A 16,383-nucleotide genomic window follows, 5' to 3' on the forward strand; every position below is an offset into this window, starting at 1 on the left:
CTGCTGTAAAACCAATGCGTGGATCAAGACAAATTTTGTAGCTGTTTCCATGAAAGAGAAGCATTTCATATTTTATAATGGAAAAATGCTGTTCAAAGGCTAGTACAAGAGCTAAATATTGCACGATTTTTCTGTCTGGTTGCCCGAGAAATGTGTTACATTCCTTCCAATACACACATTGATTATGGTGAATCCCTTATTCGCTTAGTATTACAATACTTTTCTATGTCATGTGCTAAACATGCTTATTACATATATGATAGGCATTATGTAAACTTCTTCTTGTGCATCTACATTTTACTTGTTTTTCAGTCGCTTAATATGCTCCAGTCCTGATGTCACACATTATGTCAGAAATTATTTTAACTGAAGTGTTTTGTATGTTCCTATTTATATAAATGACAGAAACCATTATATTGGAGAGAACATTGTATTTTAGTAAATGTTGATTTCCAGTCAATTCATGGCCTGTATAATAAAGACATATTGTACTGATTTGGTATGTGAGATCCAAAGCTGTCATATTATCTGTTTGCAAAAGTAACAAAATATAAAAATGATTTTGTAATTAACAGGGAAAATAAGGCCTTCATCAAAATGACTCTGAGATAATGTCTTTTCATTTTGATTGCCTCAAGATATGATGAAATTGGGTTCCAAACTCTTTAGATTTTTCTGGTGCTTTGATTGACAAGTGGTGCATATTGCTTTACACTTAACCATCTGTATTCCCTTCAGAAGACTCTTCAAAGTGCCCACAACCTTCTCTTCCCCTGTTTCTCTATGAGACACTGGAAGGACAGACCTGACTCCAGAAACGATATTCATTTGCCTTTGACTGGGAGCTGAGGAGAAGCATTGTATCTGGAGAATAAGAGCAGTTCACGTGGGAAATCATGCAGCTACCGGTTGTCTGCATGAGGACAGACACTTTTTCATCTTCCTCCTTCATTCTAGTTTGTATGACTGAAATATGAAGGGTCATAGTTGGACTTTGGGAGGTGTAGGCCTCTCAGTACCAACAGCCACACACTGTGGAAACAGCAAATATATTTAGGTCCCAATTATTTCCACTGGTTTAAACAATTTTGTTACAGACTGATGAAAAGGTTAAGGAAAAGGAACATCCATATTCCCAATATCTCTCTACAGATACATATACTTGTTATAGACCACTCCAGAAAAGAAAGACCCACACCTTTACAGGAGAATGGACAAGATAAGTGCTATAGTTCCAGAGCAACAGATATCAGCAAACAAAGAGGCAATCATAAGTTTTGCATTATTTTTTTTCTAATTCTGTGTAAAAAAACCCTAGTATTTGGCAGAGAGACTACAAGGCATTTTTTTTTCTTTTTTACAATGATCATTAACTATAACATGATTCAAAACTTGGAGAATATATTCACCATTTCATTAAAGTTGGTAATGTTATGAAAGCAGAATACAATTAGGCATATAATCACAGCCTGAGTTTAACTATCTGGAAACTACTTGAGAGCCCTAAAAAAAAAAAAAAGAAAATGAAAAAAAAAAAAGTAACATTGCAAGACAGTGATCAATTTATTCCATTTGGAAACAAGCCTTCTTACGAATTAAGCCCAGTCTGTTTTTCGCAGTTAAATCTGCCTCATTGGTATTAGTTTCGGTGAAACCTAGGAAAAAGAAGGGAAAAAAAACCACAAAAGTTGTCATACAGATAAGATCTAGCAGTACAACCCACCATTCACTTCCACCTGTATCTACTATGTACCACTGAAGACTCAAGACACTGTACTTATTTAACCTGCCATATTTGCAGTATGTCAGAGATAAACACCACCACAACTAAATTTTCTGATGCAAGAACACAAGATATGTGTGGTGCCAGTATCCAAACTCACAGCTTCATTTATTTTGAGACAGGTTTTTGGGGTAAGAATGCAAGCATATTAAACTTGGGCAGATGAACCTGTACTTGCCCTCTGCAGTCTTCTGTGCAGTAAGAGTCAATCTTTTGGAAGATGCATGTGAGCAGAGGATATGCAATGAAAGGTATACATATGCAATAAACACTCTGCAACTATTGTATATGGATACATTTGATGGGATTATTTGTTTGATGATGATATAATACAATATCAAATTTTTATTTTCCTATTTTTAAATGTCTTTCTTCCATTCACATTCAGTTTTATTTGTTTAATGATTATATAGTTAATTAATACCAATTTTGCTTTTTTTAAAAAAAAGAACCTTGCATTTTCCCATTCCCAGTAATTCTTCTGCAAGGACACATTTATGTATTCTATTATTTTAATTCATTTACTCACAAAATTCAATTAGTGATTTTAAGATGTACAACAGGCCAAAAATAAAACACAGTAGTAGATGAGGAAAGAAGGTGTAAATAGTAACAATACAGAGAATACTTTGTATAGCAGCAGTGGTTAACATTTGCTTGACCTCTCACTCAGGTCTACACAAAACCTCTGAGGAATAGGTCTCCAGAGAAGATCCAAGACTCTTTAATTATCTCCTGTTCCCAGCCTGATGCCCCAGGATGAAGATCAGAAATAATTCATGTGATCTTACTTTTTCAGGATGAAAAACAGTTCTGTGGATAATCTGGCCCCTAGTTGATTAATGTGCCCCATGGAAGCATCACCTACTGCATCCTCCTGCCTCCCTAGCCCATCTTTTTCAGTTAACAGTACTCAAGAAACTAACTCATGAAAGAATAATATATAAGTGCCTTTTCAAGCATTAATGCCGCTTTCCTTTACAGGTACAGGGCTGTATTTTCTGTACCACTTATATTTCTATGTGATCATTCCTCCAGCCACTATGTATCATCATTTATAACCTTATAAGACTAGCCACTAAGGAAAACTTAGTTCATGAAGAATGTGTTTACTGTATCAAATGCTAATGAAATGTTTTTGGTGGATAGCAACAATTCATTGATTTTTTCAAAGTTGTGTGTGAACTAGGATAATAAACAGATGTAATAGGTACAATGCATCAGCATTCCTGGATTACTTCCAGAAATGTTTCAACATTTCAGAGTCCAAGTTACTATGTGCTCCACTTTATTTGGGCGTATTTGTGCCAAAGACAGGGATGGTTCCATTCAAGTAAAGCTAAACACTGGAGGATGAAGACAGAAGCACTAAAATCTGTATTCTGCAAACAACAACAAAGGCAATTACTGGAGAGATTTCTATTGTTTCTGATGTTGTTGATTTCAGTACCGTCAAAACATCAAGTGTTTTCCATTTGATGAGCATATTCCATTAAATGTGGTGTCTGCACATCTGACGCTAACAGCTGTCACTTGTGTGTACCACTATCCACTTCAGATGGGTCTGATGCCCATGAGTCTGATGTGCCACAGGATATCTGCTCAGGATAAGGAAGGTGGTGAGAGCCCAGCACCACTCAGAACTGGACCCAAACACAACTTTTGCTCTAACTAAAATATGATTAAATAAGCAGAAAAATGCCAATGTAACAAAACAGATGGCTTGTGCTTGGAAAACAAGGAGTAATCAAGTCTGAAATGCCGAAAGCATTTCAGGACTCCCTGAGTCCACTAGAGACAGTCAATCCTGTATCACTCTGTGCTAAGAGAACAGCATTTAGTAAGGGCTGAAGGGGCTTAATGCAGACTGTATTCATGGTGCACAGCTTCAGAATTGCTACTTTCTATGGTACCTCCTAAGCAACACAGTCTTAATTCACTCACAGGAAGAACACCCGATCTTGGAAGCTTCAAATACTTTGCTAAGCTTGGACAGGTAGGTGCTCTGGGAGGAGTTTGCCTGTGCAGTCCAGTATGTGGCCTCTCAACCAGTAAGAAGACACATGGGTTCTGGGGCTGGTTGCAGTCCAAGCCTGTTGAATCTCTGATTTCCAACCCCAAAGTACCATTTTCAGCTACACAAACAGCCCTATGCTCATTTCATTGAATTTCTATGAAGCAAGCATTCCTTCAGGTTCTGAATAAGGCTGAATCCTGCTAAGTTCCATTGGCCTTAACAAGGAAGCAACAGCAAATTAGTGTTCAAAAATTTTAAACAAGCCCTTAAAAAACAAAAAAAAAACCAAACCCACCCATTTGTTAAATTAATAAAAGTTGCTTATCTCTTATTAACACCTATTTTTTCATTTCAGAGAAATGCAAACCACAATTCTAACATCAAATATATATGTGTATATATATGATACAAAAATCTCCTTTTTGCAGCAGGGGTGATTGATCAGGGAAAAAAAACCCACAGCTTCCACGTACTAATCAACTCAATCTTGCAACAGCCTCAAAAGAAAATGTTCCTCAAAGGAAAATGTACTTCCGGAATATAAAATCTATATCCTGTATAATTTTGAACTCAGTGGTTGAACTTGGACAGACACTTCCTTTTTAAACATACACTAGACAGGGCAGATGCTTTTTCTATACACCATGTTATCTTTGAACATTTTGAAAAAACAAGCTTTAAGATTAAGGAGGACAAAAAGGTTGTGATGGGGAATTGTGACTTATCCTGATTATCTTTATAATGAAATACATCTGCAAAAGTATGTTCTGTCATGGTCTCATCAATGGTAAAAGGCAATACAAGCCCAAACAGGTTGCCTGCCAAGGTGATCTATATGCTAGGCTACAGCAAATCTTATTTAAGCATGCAAGATAAGCCAACATTTTTATCTTCACAGCACAGTAAAATTGAGGGCGAATTGTTTATTTTTTAAATGATGCCAGTCTATAATGAAGATTGTTGACTCTAAATCACGTTTCCTTTGACATTTTGTTTTGCAAATGTTCTTTAGGAGATGTTTTTCCAAGTAAGTAAGCAGACTGTGAAATGGAACTGTATAGTCAAATGTGTCTCAAATATGGCCATATAGACTATGAATTTCTCCTCTCCAAACAGGAGTAGTCTACATGGGGTGAGGCAGTTACATATAAAGATATAGCCATCTCTTAAAATCTCATTTCTAGTGAACTCAGAGAGACATTCGTTTTAGTTCAGATCATACACTGTATCTACTGGGAAAAAAGCTACTAGAAAAAGGGGTCAGCTCCTCATTTTCCCCTGATTAGTTCTGTTTCAAACTAGGAAAATATATGATCCTGCTTCTACTGTGGCAATACAGTATCACTAAAACTCCTGTCACCAATATAAATAAACCCAAGATGTCTCATTCAGTGAACATAAATAATCACAAGCACAACTGTTACTCTTGCAAGAAAGCCTGAGGCAGAGTTTTGAAATGTGAAAAAAAGGACCCAGGATGCTGCAGTCTGAATAACTGCCTATCACTATGCTCAAATTCCTATTTTCTGAAATTCAAAACTAAGCAAAGAACCTGTAGTTGTTTGCTATATATGTAATTCAGGTCATCAAGGGTCCAGTATTACACAACAGCAACCCAGTCTTGCTGTCAAAGATTTCCACAGAAGATTTGGTAAGGATTTCAGTGACAGCAGGACTGGGACACTATGGCCTGGAAACATTCTTTACAGGATGTGGGGGGGGAAAAAGAAAGAAAGGGCTAGTGCGCTTCCATGCCACAGGTTTAATAAACAAATAACTAAGGTTCATGTCATGCTTTCAATCTGCAGTGCTGCAGGGACTGTGGGCACTTTTGTAAGGAGCCATAAGTACGTCACACCAACACCCGCACGTGCTCTGGCAGAGGTACACGCTTTGCAAACAAGCATTGCTTTGCAAGCATTTATGCAAGCCACTGCTTTCAAGGTAAGTACATGTAAATGCATAAACCAAGAAGCACCTACATTTTTCATGCCCACAGCTTGTGATTTCATGCATGACTGCAGCAGCCGAACAAAGCAGACTGTGCTGGAGTCTGCTTTCTGGAGAACTAGGAAACGATGCCTGTGAAGGGTCCCTTCCTGGTCTAAGAGAGACATCCCAGGAAGCCAGACAGGGAATTGTTCCAATACCTCTCATCAAGTCCTAACTTCAGGCTACACTAAAGAGTTGAGGTTTATATCACTCCTTTGTAACACTTCCAGGAAAGCACCAAGGAACAGGGGGTGGTGTTAATCTTTTCTTTGGACCTAATTGCCTTGCCCTGTCATACTTGCTGCAAAGTGGCCCATCATTTTAACCTTATCACTTCTTTCTCTAAATTTTTTTGTTTGCTTCTGCTTTCACTGCCTTGAGCATAGGCAGTTGGCCTTTACTTTGGGAAACAGCACTTAATTGAATAGGTATCTCTTGGTCATCTCAACCAAAAAGAATCCAGGTCCTTTCAAACAAGCAGGTTTGGAACAAGTAAGGAGCGTTCTCAGTGACTTCTAAAAACAGAAGTCCTTTGCTGTAGTTTACTTCTATTTAAATGCTTACTAAAAATTGCACCTTTAAATTCATCATGAAGTTACTCCCCAAATTAAATCCAAAAGAACAAAGCAAAGTGATACACTGCGATAGATACAAACCTATAAAGATATTTTTTATGTTTTTCTTCTGGATGCTAGCTGCTTGACAGATCAGGCCAAGAAAAAGAAGTCCTGGCATTATCAAAGTTTTAGAAAATTGGTAATTTTTTACTAGAGGAAAGTCAGAAGCTGAATGAATCATTTCACTTCCACAAAAAACTGCTGTATATGGAAGGTTGCTTCCACTTTAAATAAAAAAATAATAATGACTTCACAAAAATATGACATGGAAAGTTAGTAACCTAGCATAGTTAGGTTCAGTAAAGTGATTCTGTAGCAGCTTCCTGCACACTGCAGTTGCAGGCTACTAGTCTTTAATCCAAAATCTTTTTCTCAGATAATTAAAGGTATTTTCAGCAGTTTACAGACCTTTATTTAAAATATCTAAGGAGAAACATACAAAATCATATTTAGTTATCAGAAATACTCTCTTATGGGCACAGGAAATAAATGAAATTTCACAGGTTAATTGCTCAGGAAGTTTCCTTACTACCAAGAATATGCTCAAAGCTTTAATAAAAAACCCTTGCACATACTAAATGCTCTGCAGTCTATCAATTAGGTGCCATAGCCATGCCATGAAATTCTGCAAAAAGAAGTATTTTACTTCATTACTAAATATTCCTGAACTATTTTTACAGCACAATTTGTACACTGTCATATTTGCCACCCCTGCCAAAGGAGGGTTGAACTGCCCCAAAAGACTTCACAACACAGAAGAAAAGATTTTGAAATGTTGATGTAGGGACAGTCCAAGAAGAAACTATATTACCAACCACACAAGCATAAAGTTACACTCTAGAGTGCTACAGCTTTCCATTAATTGTGCAGTTTTGTGTTTGCATTAAGTAAGACTTAAGAATGAATGTGAATGTCAAAAGGCAGGGGCTTTCTGGATTAATGCAGAGCATAAGATCAATTTGTACAAGGCAGTCTTAAAGCAGTTGATTGACTGGCCCTACTAGCACAGAGGGGAAAACTGTAGTCACTCCTGTCAAGAAGACTCACAACTCCACCTAAAGATAGCATGGAAACTTAGCTACAGAGAGTTAGGTAAACTAGCTTATACAGTGAAAAAATAAATATTTATCCATCTCTTAGAGATGAATCAATTCCCATGTTCAAAGCATAGAAGTTTCCTTTCCACTTGTCTTTTTACTCTAATTGAAATTTTATTTAACTTTTAAAACTTTAATTTAACTTTATTTCCCCATCTCTTCTGGTTTTCCTAGCTTCTGATGCTTCCGACATCATCACACTATATTAGCTCCAAATTATCTTTCATTGGAAATCCCACATGTAATCTATTCATTCCTCACCTATAAAGAAGAAACTTACTTTAACTACAAGCCTTCCTGTGAAAAGTATTTGTGGAGAATATTTGTTCTGACTCCAAACTGTACTAGTTTGTAAAATTACTTACTGCGAAGTCACAGCCAGTGCTTTTCTTGATATCATCTACTGTCAGTCCTTCCCAGATTTCTATGAGGGTCAATCCCTTCTTCTTGTCCACATCAAACACTGCCTATTAAGTTCAAAAAAGCACATAATTATTTTTTTTATTATTAAAAGAGAAAATGAGGACGTAAATGCAGTAACATTGAACAAAATGGTGTGCTGAAGTAAATAGCATTCCTTCAGTAAAATAAGATGCCACTTTTCACTTTCATGACTGACTAATATACGTTTCTGCTACATTTATTTGTACTGAGAAAAAGAATCTAGAATGTGTTAGAATATCTAGAATCTAGTATCTGTTAGTTTTGTGGGGGAAAAGTGCAACTGTTCATCACTGCAGGAAATGTGGACCATGCCTGCTGCTCCATTCTGGTGAGAATGGGAGGTTCAAAGGAAAGGGCTGAGACATTCTTTGCTAACAAGACAACGTCCACCAAGAGACCACAAAAGAAAAAGGGGAAGAGAATGTCTCCCCATCCTTTTATTTTATTTCATGGCCAGTAGAGAGATCATCTTTGGCTGACTATAAGTTTCTCCAATAGCTACTGCATACACAATGCAAATGCTAGAATTTTTAGAAGCTAGCAGTGATGCCCTGCAGTATTTTTAAAAGAAAGCCTGAGAGGAAGAGGCTGGAAGAGCAAAGGCTGTTCTGTCTGATGTCTTCATGAGATATGCACTCCACCTCTGAGACTTACAAGCGCATGAAATAAAAATACCTGTAAAACAATGTGCACTTTAATAGTGCCTACCAGAGGGAGATACACAGGTTGCAATCTAGTTGCCAGGGAAACCACAAGGTCTAATGTAATTTTCCTTAAAAATAAAAGTTTAGTAGCAAAAGACCAGAGAAGCTTGAACTTGAAATGAAAGCGAAGTCATAAGCTTGTCACAGAAGTGTCCTGAAGCCTAGTTGTCCTCTGGGCACATGAAACTGCTTTTTATGGCACTCGAAAAGCTCCTCTATGTCTTAAAAGAGAAGCTGGGCATAAGGAACACTGCAGGATGCTAGTGTGGAAACAGAATTTGCAACACTATCCAAATGTTGTTGCACATTAATATAATTTCCTAATAAAGACATGAGATCTAGTAATTGATAAATATTAGAGACATTTCTGCTTGTTTATTTTCTATTAGTCCTTGTTCCCTTTCATTTTTTTCTGTATCTTCCATTTCTATGTGGCCAGTTGGTAGAAGAATAATTTTAAAAACAGAAAACCTCCATATTTTAATATATTTTCCTTTACTTCTTGAAGAAAAATCCTTTAGATGTAGCAATATCCCACCATGAGAAAGCAAATTCTTCATCAGCACCTTTGATGCACTGTACTTGACATGATAGATGGCTCACATCAGGACTACTCTAAGTCCTTAAAAATGTAAACACCAAAAATAAAAGGAGTATGATTACAGCAAAAAACCTTAAGTCACTTATCCTTTGCTGAAAAGATCCACTAATGTACTTTGAGCAGCAGCAGTACGAGATGCTCATATGTACGTCCACTGGAGAATAAATTGTTCACAAATGGAATCAAGTAAGGACACTAAAGCTCTGCTACAGTCACAGGTTTCTCTGAAACAGTATGCAGTGTATATGAAAAAAGATGCCAATTGTCCAACCTATGTGTGCTCTGCTAGGAAAAAAAACCAAAAAACAAAGAAAACAAAAGGACAAATACAAACAAAAACCTAACAAAAGCAAACAACAATGCACCTTTGCCTCCCAAGCTGTGATTACAGCCGTATTAGAAAATTGGCATCTCTCAGCAAATTTTCAGAAATACTTTGGGGGAAAACAAGGAGATACGCACTTTCCATGCCTGTCATATGTGGCATCTTTGTTCTGAAGGCATCTAAGGGTACAGTTCAGTATGCTAGATGTCAAAACTTTAAAAGGAAAAATATGAGCCCCAAGACCTCTGCACCTGAACCCCAAGGCCATCTTTTCACTTCAGTGGTAATAGATACTATATTCTTCATTTTAGCTAAGCTTTGCTATTGTTATTTAGAATAGAGGAGGAAATTATTAACAAGGAGTCAAGAAAAGTACCTTACCTTTTCTGTAATGATGCGATCAACACATTGTTTCCCAGTAAGTGGTAAACTGCATTTTTCCAGGATTTTATGGACATTTCCCTGTGTTTAACAATATACAAATATCAGCTTTTTAAAAACTCAAATATGTTCATGAAAATCACAGCTGACTAGTAAGAATCTTACCATACCACTGAGTGGACTCCTGAGTTTAGAAGTCCTGCACACTGCTTCTTAATAATCTGCCCTTCTTGCTATAATGTGAGGACAAGAGATATATGGAACCTCACTAATGTAAGGACAAAAATTAGGGAACAAAACTATGGGAAGCATATTTCCCTGTCTTATCCTTTATCACAAATGGTATGTGCAGGATCAGCCACACACACAGGGGAACTTCAGATCCCCAGAGTTCAAGTGCAGAGTCATGCTGTCAAAACAGTAAATCCAGTTTATTTATCTATATTTTCTCTGGGAAAGTCCTTGTCTTTCATTGCTTTCTTCTTCTTCATTTTTCAAAAATAATAGTTAAAACACTGTCTCTAGATCATACTAAGTTAATGTAGGCTGCAAGAGCTATGAATAGATATAAGGCAGAAGGATCATTACTTTTTTGGTCAGTATTTGTAAGTGTTTTACAGAAGTAGCATTAAGCGCACACTTGTCTCATCACCCATGCTTTTAATTTTTTGTCTAATTATCAATTTTCAGTTATGCATTTCAAAACTCTCAGAGTGTAACATGTCTCATTTAACCACTTAGAATCATCAGTTTACCTTAAGGCTTAATCAGGGGCCATCTCACAGCCAGTCTGACTCCTGAGTGATAACACAATGAGCAATCCATGTGCTTTTGAATTTATCTTTGTCTGTGAGGAACTATTTCTTCATTCTGGTTACTTTCAATTGATCTACTTTTATATCCTGTCCATCTTGGGAATGTCCTTGTGCAATCTGCCTACGAGCCAAGATGAATCTGTGCTATTTGTAATATCTTCATCAACATATCAGATACACTTTTCAGACATGTGAAATGAAGTGTCTCTTCGTAGTATCTAACTGAGATTGAAAGGTATGGATTTACAGAGGTGACAGCCTGAATGCTCCTGTGACCCTGAGAACTGATACATTTGAGCTTCTTAACACTTGAGCTGAAGATTATTGTATCACCAGCTAGCCTTAAAGATGAAATGCATTTCCTGATCTTTTCAAAGGCTAGACTCAATGATCTTAGAGGCCTTTTTCAACCTAAATGATTCTGTGACTTTTGGAAGACACCCATCAGGGCACTGTAAGAAGAGCAATTTAAATGGAACCGCATGATTTTTACCATCTGAATTTATTCAGATTTATTCAGATAAAGGAAAAGACCATTGTGTAGATACATAAAACCTTAGGTGTTCCAGTCTGCTTTAAATAAAAAATTCTGTTGTTGAAGAACAAAAATGTCCTTAGTCTTCCACAACACATTAAAATCAGAACTTTTCACAGAAAGGAATTTTCAATTCAGTGTTCCACATTTCAGTCATGCCCAAATCAAGTGCTTAAAACCAGTCTCCATTCTGTTTTTCTGAACAGTGTAGGCAACTCATTTCACAACATGGAACAATTACCAGCCCTTACATTACCGTGTTTCGCAAAACACATCAATGATGGCAGGGGGGTAAGGACTTGACTTCTAATTCTCTCACACAGTATTTAGCAAATTAGACACAAATGTACAGGGACTGTTTTGACATTAAATAACAAGCTTATATTATATTATTCTTTTCTTCATGGCTATGAAAGAAGAGGTATTTTAGAAAAAATACATTAAGAAAAACTAATGAATTTGACATAAGGTCCATTTGCCAGGTGTCTCCCAGTGGCCTAAGTATATAGAGCAAAAATTGAAATATCCTTCTGCAAATATGCCCTCTTGGTTCCTGATAATGCTGTAATGCACAGATTTTTCTGAGGCAGAGACAGTTTCCAGGCAGTGGTATTTAATTGTCATTAATGAACTCAACCTCATAAAATAGTTTAGTCCCTTCTATATAGACTTAATTCCTTGAGATGTTTGCATCATTCTGCTATCATCCACAACTTTATTAGCTGGCTGTGGAAAGTGTTCCTTCTTGTTTCAACTAATTTCAGTCAGTTATCCCTACTTTGTTTATGAGGCAGTGGCAATTCTGCATCCACCTACTTCATTCCCTCATCATTTTGTGTACTTGTCTGTTACCCTTCCTCAACAGCAGTTCTTAAGCTGATGATTCTTCTACAACGCTGATTTCATGTTGTCTCATCTATCTTCTGTACATTTTGGTTTTCATTACATGTAAAAACTTAAGTAATTTAACATGAAATTAACTTGGGACTGAGTATATTTCTTTGTATTTGTAACATACTGCGTATCAGAGTTTTAAAAGAGTAAAATTCCTTGAGTATTTATTTGAGTGGTAAGACAGTTACTAGTTCCACCATCATAATTTAGTGTAAAATATATTCTGCCTGTGCTGCAAGGACTCAGCCTATTTCTATGTTCAAGAACTGCAACATGTGTACTGAAAAGAAAAGGGCTATTAAACTCTTTAAAAACTTAGTTTAATATTTAACAAGTCATCACTATTATTAAAAGAAAACAACCAATCAAACTTGAAAAGGATTAGAAGATCCTTCACAAGACCATAAATCAGACAAAACTAGCACAAAAACTACCTCTTGCAGCACCTCTTGCACATGTCCATTGAAGGCACTGCCCATACCCCATGTCTTCCACTATATTTCCATTCATCAAATCTTGACTGCTGTTGATTTAGAGGAAATTTTCATGTCTGATGGTAGAGTTCTTATTCATTTGGAGAATAAGACTGCAGAAACGTCCCTTTACTAAAGAGCCAGCAGACACAAGAGACTGTCTCAGTACATGCAAACTGTTCTTTCACTTAGTAGCACATTGGTCTTCGAGCAGGATGAAGGATTGCTCCTCCAATGCAGACATTCACATGCAGTAAGTTTTTGATAAAATATTGGGTGTAAAGAATTGAAAAGCCATGAGTAGAAAATCAGGTCTGGAAGATGGAATCACTCCCAACAAAAGGCTTCTGACTTTCAGAAGTGGCCTCACTGGCCTCATGAGTGCTATATTTATTTGACTATTCAAAAAAAAGAGAAAAAGAAAAAAAATGGAAGAGCGCCTGATCTCTAAACACTAAATTTCTATAGGACATAATCTTCACATTTTAGCAAGCAAGAAGCATCAATATGAAGACCCCAGAAAGAGGCTAGGGAGAAGTTCCATTTTAAAGTAAGAATAAAATAAAAATATTGCATGTTGTTAATTTGGCAGTGCCTTCGCACAAAAGCAGAAGAAATTATTTATGAAAATCTATAACTGCAGAAGTGCAAACCAGGCACACCGTGCACAAAAGTGGACAAAGTAGGTATACATACACTAAAATAAATAATTCTATGCCTGACCTGCTCATAACAGTGAACCTATCTCTGTTTTCCTTCTTTTCCTGTTTCAGTACTACTACAGACAAAACAAAAACAACCCAGCAAACAATTTCCAAACACTGTTTTGGAAAAATATTTTAGCAATAGTATTTTTATGAGAAAAACTGGTTTGATTATATTGTATGTGGCCTTAACCAAATTCCACAATAAGTAGACATTTAGCATAAATATTTATTCAGATCACATGAATATCTTAAGTGTGTGTCTGGGCAAATGGATAACTGCCTATGTTACTACAGTTTTTGGGAGGCTGTGTCATAGTGATGCAAGCCAGGAAGATTAATTCATTTAATACTTTCATTTACTCATATATGCATATGAACATGACAACTGTCAGGTTAAACTCAGCCCTGTTACTCAAAACGTGCACCTTGAGATCACAGTTTAGTATAAACTGTGAAACTACAATATTTTTCAATATTTGCTTTTATTTTCAAGTGAAAATTAATTTTCAAATCTCATTTAAAAACACACAATGGTTAATATTTTACTCTCATGTTTACAGATTTACTATAGTTTACCACGCAAATTCTGACAAGAGATATTACATTGGAAAATACAAAATTAATTCTTGTGGCAGACATACAATAACTTTTGGAATAACAGAAACACAGTAATTTTTTAAAAAAGTAAATTGTTAAACATTTGGGATAGAGATTTTACTCCTTCACTACATTTTTTCTCCTGTGTTAGAAGTTTCAAATGCAAAGTTTCCTGTGATCTTTTGGAGGGGACTTCTATCTATAGCATATACCTATATCAATGCCCTCCCAAAGAAGTCTCTAGATTAACCACTTATACATGATGTAAGACAGCCTGCATCTCATCATGCTGGAAAAATAAATTCCATTAAGCTGTCAGTACCAATTTGACTGGCAACTTCAAAGGTAAATATCTTTCCATCATAACCATGAGAAATCTCATTTTTCAAATTATTCAGAGGAAAAGAGTAGAGTAGCATCTACTATCACTTTGGCAATGGCCACCCCCATTAAATTTGCATGAAGTAGCTAAAAAGAAATGTGTGCAGCTTTTAAACTTGAAGTTAATATTTCAGGTTTTTTTCCCATGGTGAATGATTCACTTACTAGAGTAAAGGACCCATATTAACCTAGCCTCCAGATGCATCACCATAATAACTAATAGCAAAACTGTCAAATCCTCACAAAGTAGCTGAATGAATATGTCCTTTTTTCCTTGTTTATTTTTTTGTCTTTTATGCAGCACAAAACACTGATTTAGAAAGTGCCAGAGCCTTACCTTGGCTGAGTGCTCCATGGTGACAACCACTTTGGTCTGCGCACTGGATACCAGGTCCATTGCACCCCCCATTCCTTTCACCATCTTACCCTAAAATGAAATTTTTAATGGAAATGTAATTTTTTTTTTAAGATAATATTGTAGCTGCAAGTGACAGCACAAGATAGTCAACTTTTCCTGCATCAAAAGCCCATCTATTTCATAACCACAGTATTCAAATACCAACAGAGGGAAAAGAACTGTCTTATTCTTGCCTCTATATGATGCAAATAGGAGAAGACTGATCAGCAGAATAAGGAGAGCCACTGCCATGGCTCTTTCCCTGGGGTGTAACTGAAATCTGAGCAGTATCAGTGGCTTAGTGGAAGCACTGACACTGAGGAGCAATGAATTTAGTTCCAATGGTTTTGTCCCATGAAAAGCAAAGTGTACATCTACCTGTTGATGGAAATATCACTGCTTCCTCAAAATAAATCTCTACTTATGAAATGTAGCAACAAGAATATCTGAACACTGTACATCCACCTGACAGTTTAGAAAGTCTCCTGCCACTTCAGAAAGCCATGCTTTGTATCACTGTATCAGCAGAAACCAATTAGTTTTGTTCTATTCCAGATGTCTATAGAGGTCATTTCAGAGTATGGGCAAATACATAAATGTGGCTCAGTATTCACCTCTGTTTGTCCTTCAAAACAAGCAATGCTTTCAGCCTCTGGACTCATTCTTTAAAGTGTGTTACAATTGCACGTGTTATCACAGCAGGTGTCTTGTAGTTTGGTGTTCAGCTACCTCTATTTTTCCTTTCTGTAATGCTATGGCATTCAGTCCTGCCTGCTTCCATTACCTTAAACTGGATTCATCTGATCTTGGAAGGTAAAAAGGTCCAGACCTGACACACTACTGACAGGAAATGGTCAGAAGTACGAAGTTCTGTGAGTATGAGCAGACCCCAATAACTAAAGATGGCAACAACTTCACACACCAACCCAGAGCTGCCAAGGGGGAAAGAAAGGGGAGTGCAAGAGGGGCTAGTAGGAAACATGACATAAGGAGGGCAATGAGGATGGTGAAGAGCCTTTGTCGGAACTCAGAATGTCCCACAGACATTCTCGGACGTTCCAGACCCAGGTCAAAAGCATCTGAGACCCTGGCATGCAGCCAGAGACCCCTGTGGCTTTGAATCTGACCCATGGGACAGTTTACCAACTTTGCAGGAAGAACAAGAAGTCACAAAAGTTTAGATATTGTAGTAGAAGTAGTCACGAAGTAAAGGGTAGGATTTCTGAGTGCTGTACAGGGGGGTTTTAAGTTTTGTACATGGGGGTCAGGGGATTCTAAGATGGAGGAATTTGGGTGTGCCCTGTCCTCTTTCTTTCTCCTTCCTAACCTCCATGTCTTTGGTGATGTTGGCACTCACAGACTGGTCTAGAGTAGAAAGTCACTATTCAATATAGATAGTAGGTATTGGGGAAAAGGTATAAACATGTAGTACGTAATGTGTGATATAAAAGATGGCACCAGCCCCCTGGGAGGGCAGTGTGCCTTTGTCTGACCTGCTGAACGGGCCACAGCAGTTCAGGAGAAGAATCTCTTAGCTAACCAACAATAAACTCCTTGAGAACAGACAACAGAAGACTACTGAGTCTTTCTTTGAAGACACGGGTTGGAGGAGGGACTTTTCCA

At 37.0% G+C, this 16,383-nt stretch overlaps 1 protein-coding gene across 1 annotated transcript in view; it reads right to left on the reverse strand.

Moving 5' to 3' along the window:
- Window positions 1-414: 414 nt before the first annotated feature.
- Window positions 415-16,383, reverse strand: part of OXCT1 (3-oxoacid CoA-transferase 1) — an 81,930-nt gene continuing 65,961 nt past the window's right edge. Inside the window, exons 14-17 of the mRNA XM_038123577.1 lie at window positions 14,701-14,790; window positions 9,962-10,042; window positions 7,872-7,973; window positions 415-1,655 (exon numbers count right to left, since the gene is read on the reverse strand). Of these exons, the coding sequence (XP_037979505.1) occupies window positions 1,620-1,655; window positions 7,872-7,973; window positions 9,962-10,042; window positions 14,701-14,790 (309 nt within the window). The 3' untranslated portion in view covers window positions 415-1,619. The remainder of the gene's footprint in view (window positions 1,656-7,871; window positions 7,974-9,961; window positions 10,043-14,700; window positions 14,791-16,383) is intronic.

The sequence above is a fragment of the Motacilla alba genome, chromosome Z, assembly GCF_015832195.1.
Source record: "Motacilla alba alba isolate MOTALB_02 chromosome Z, Motacilla_alba_V1.0_pri, whole genome shotgun sequence".
In the NCBI taxonomy this organism is placed as follows: Eukaryota; Metazoa; Chordata; class Aves; order Passeriformes; family Motacillidae; genus Motacilla; species Motacilla alba.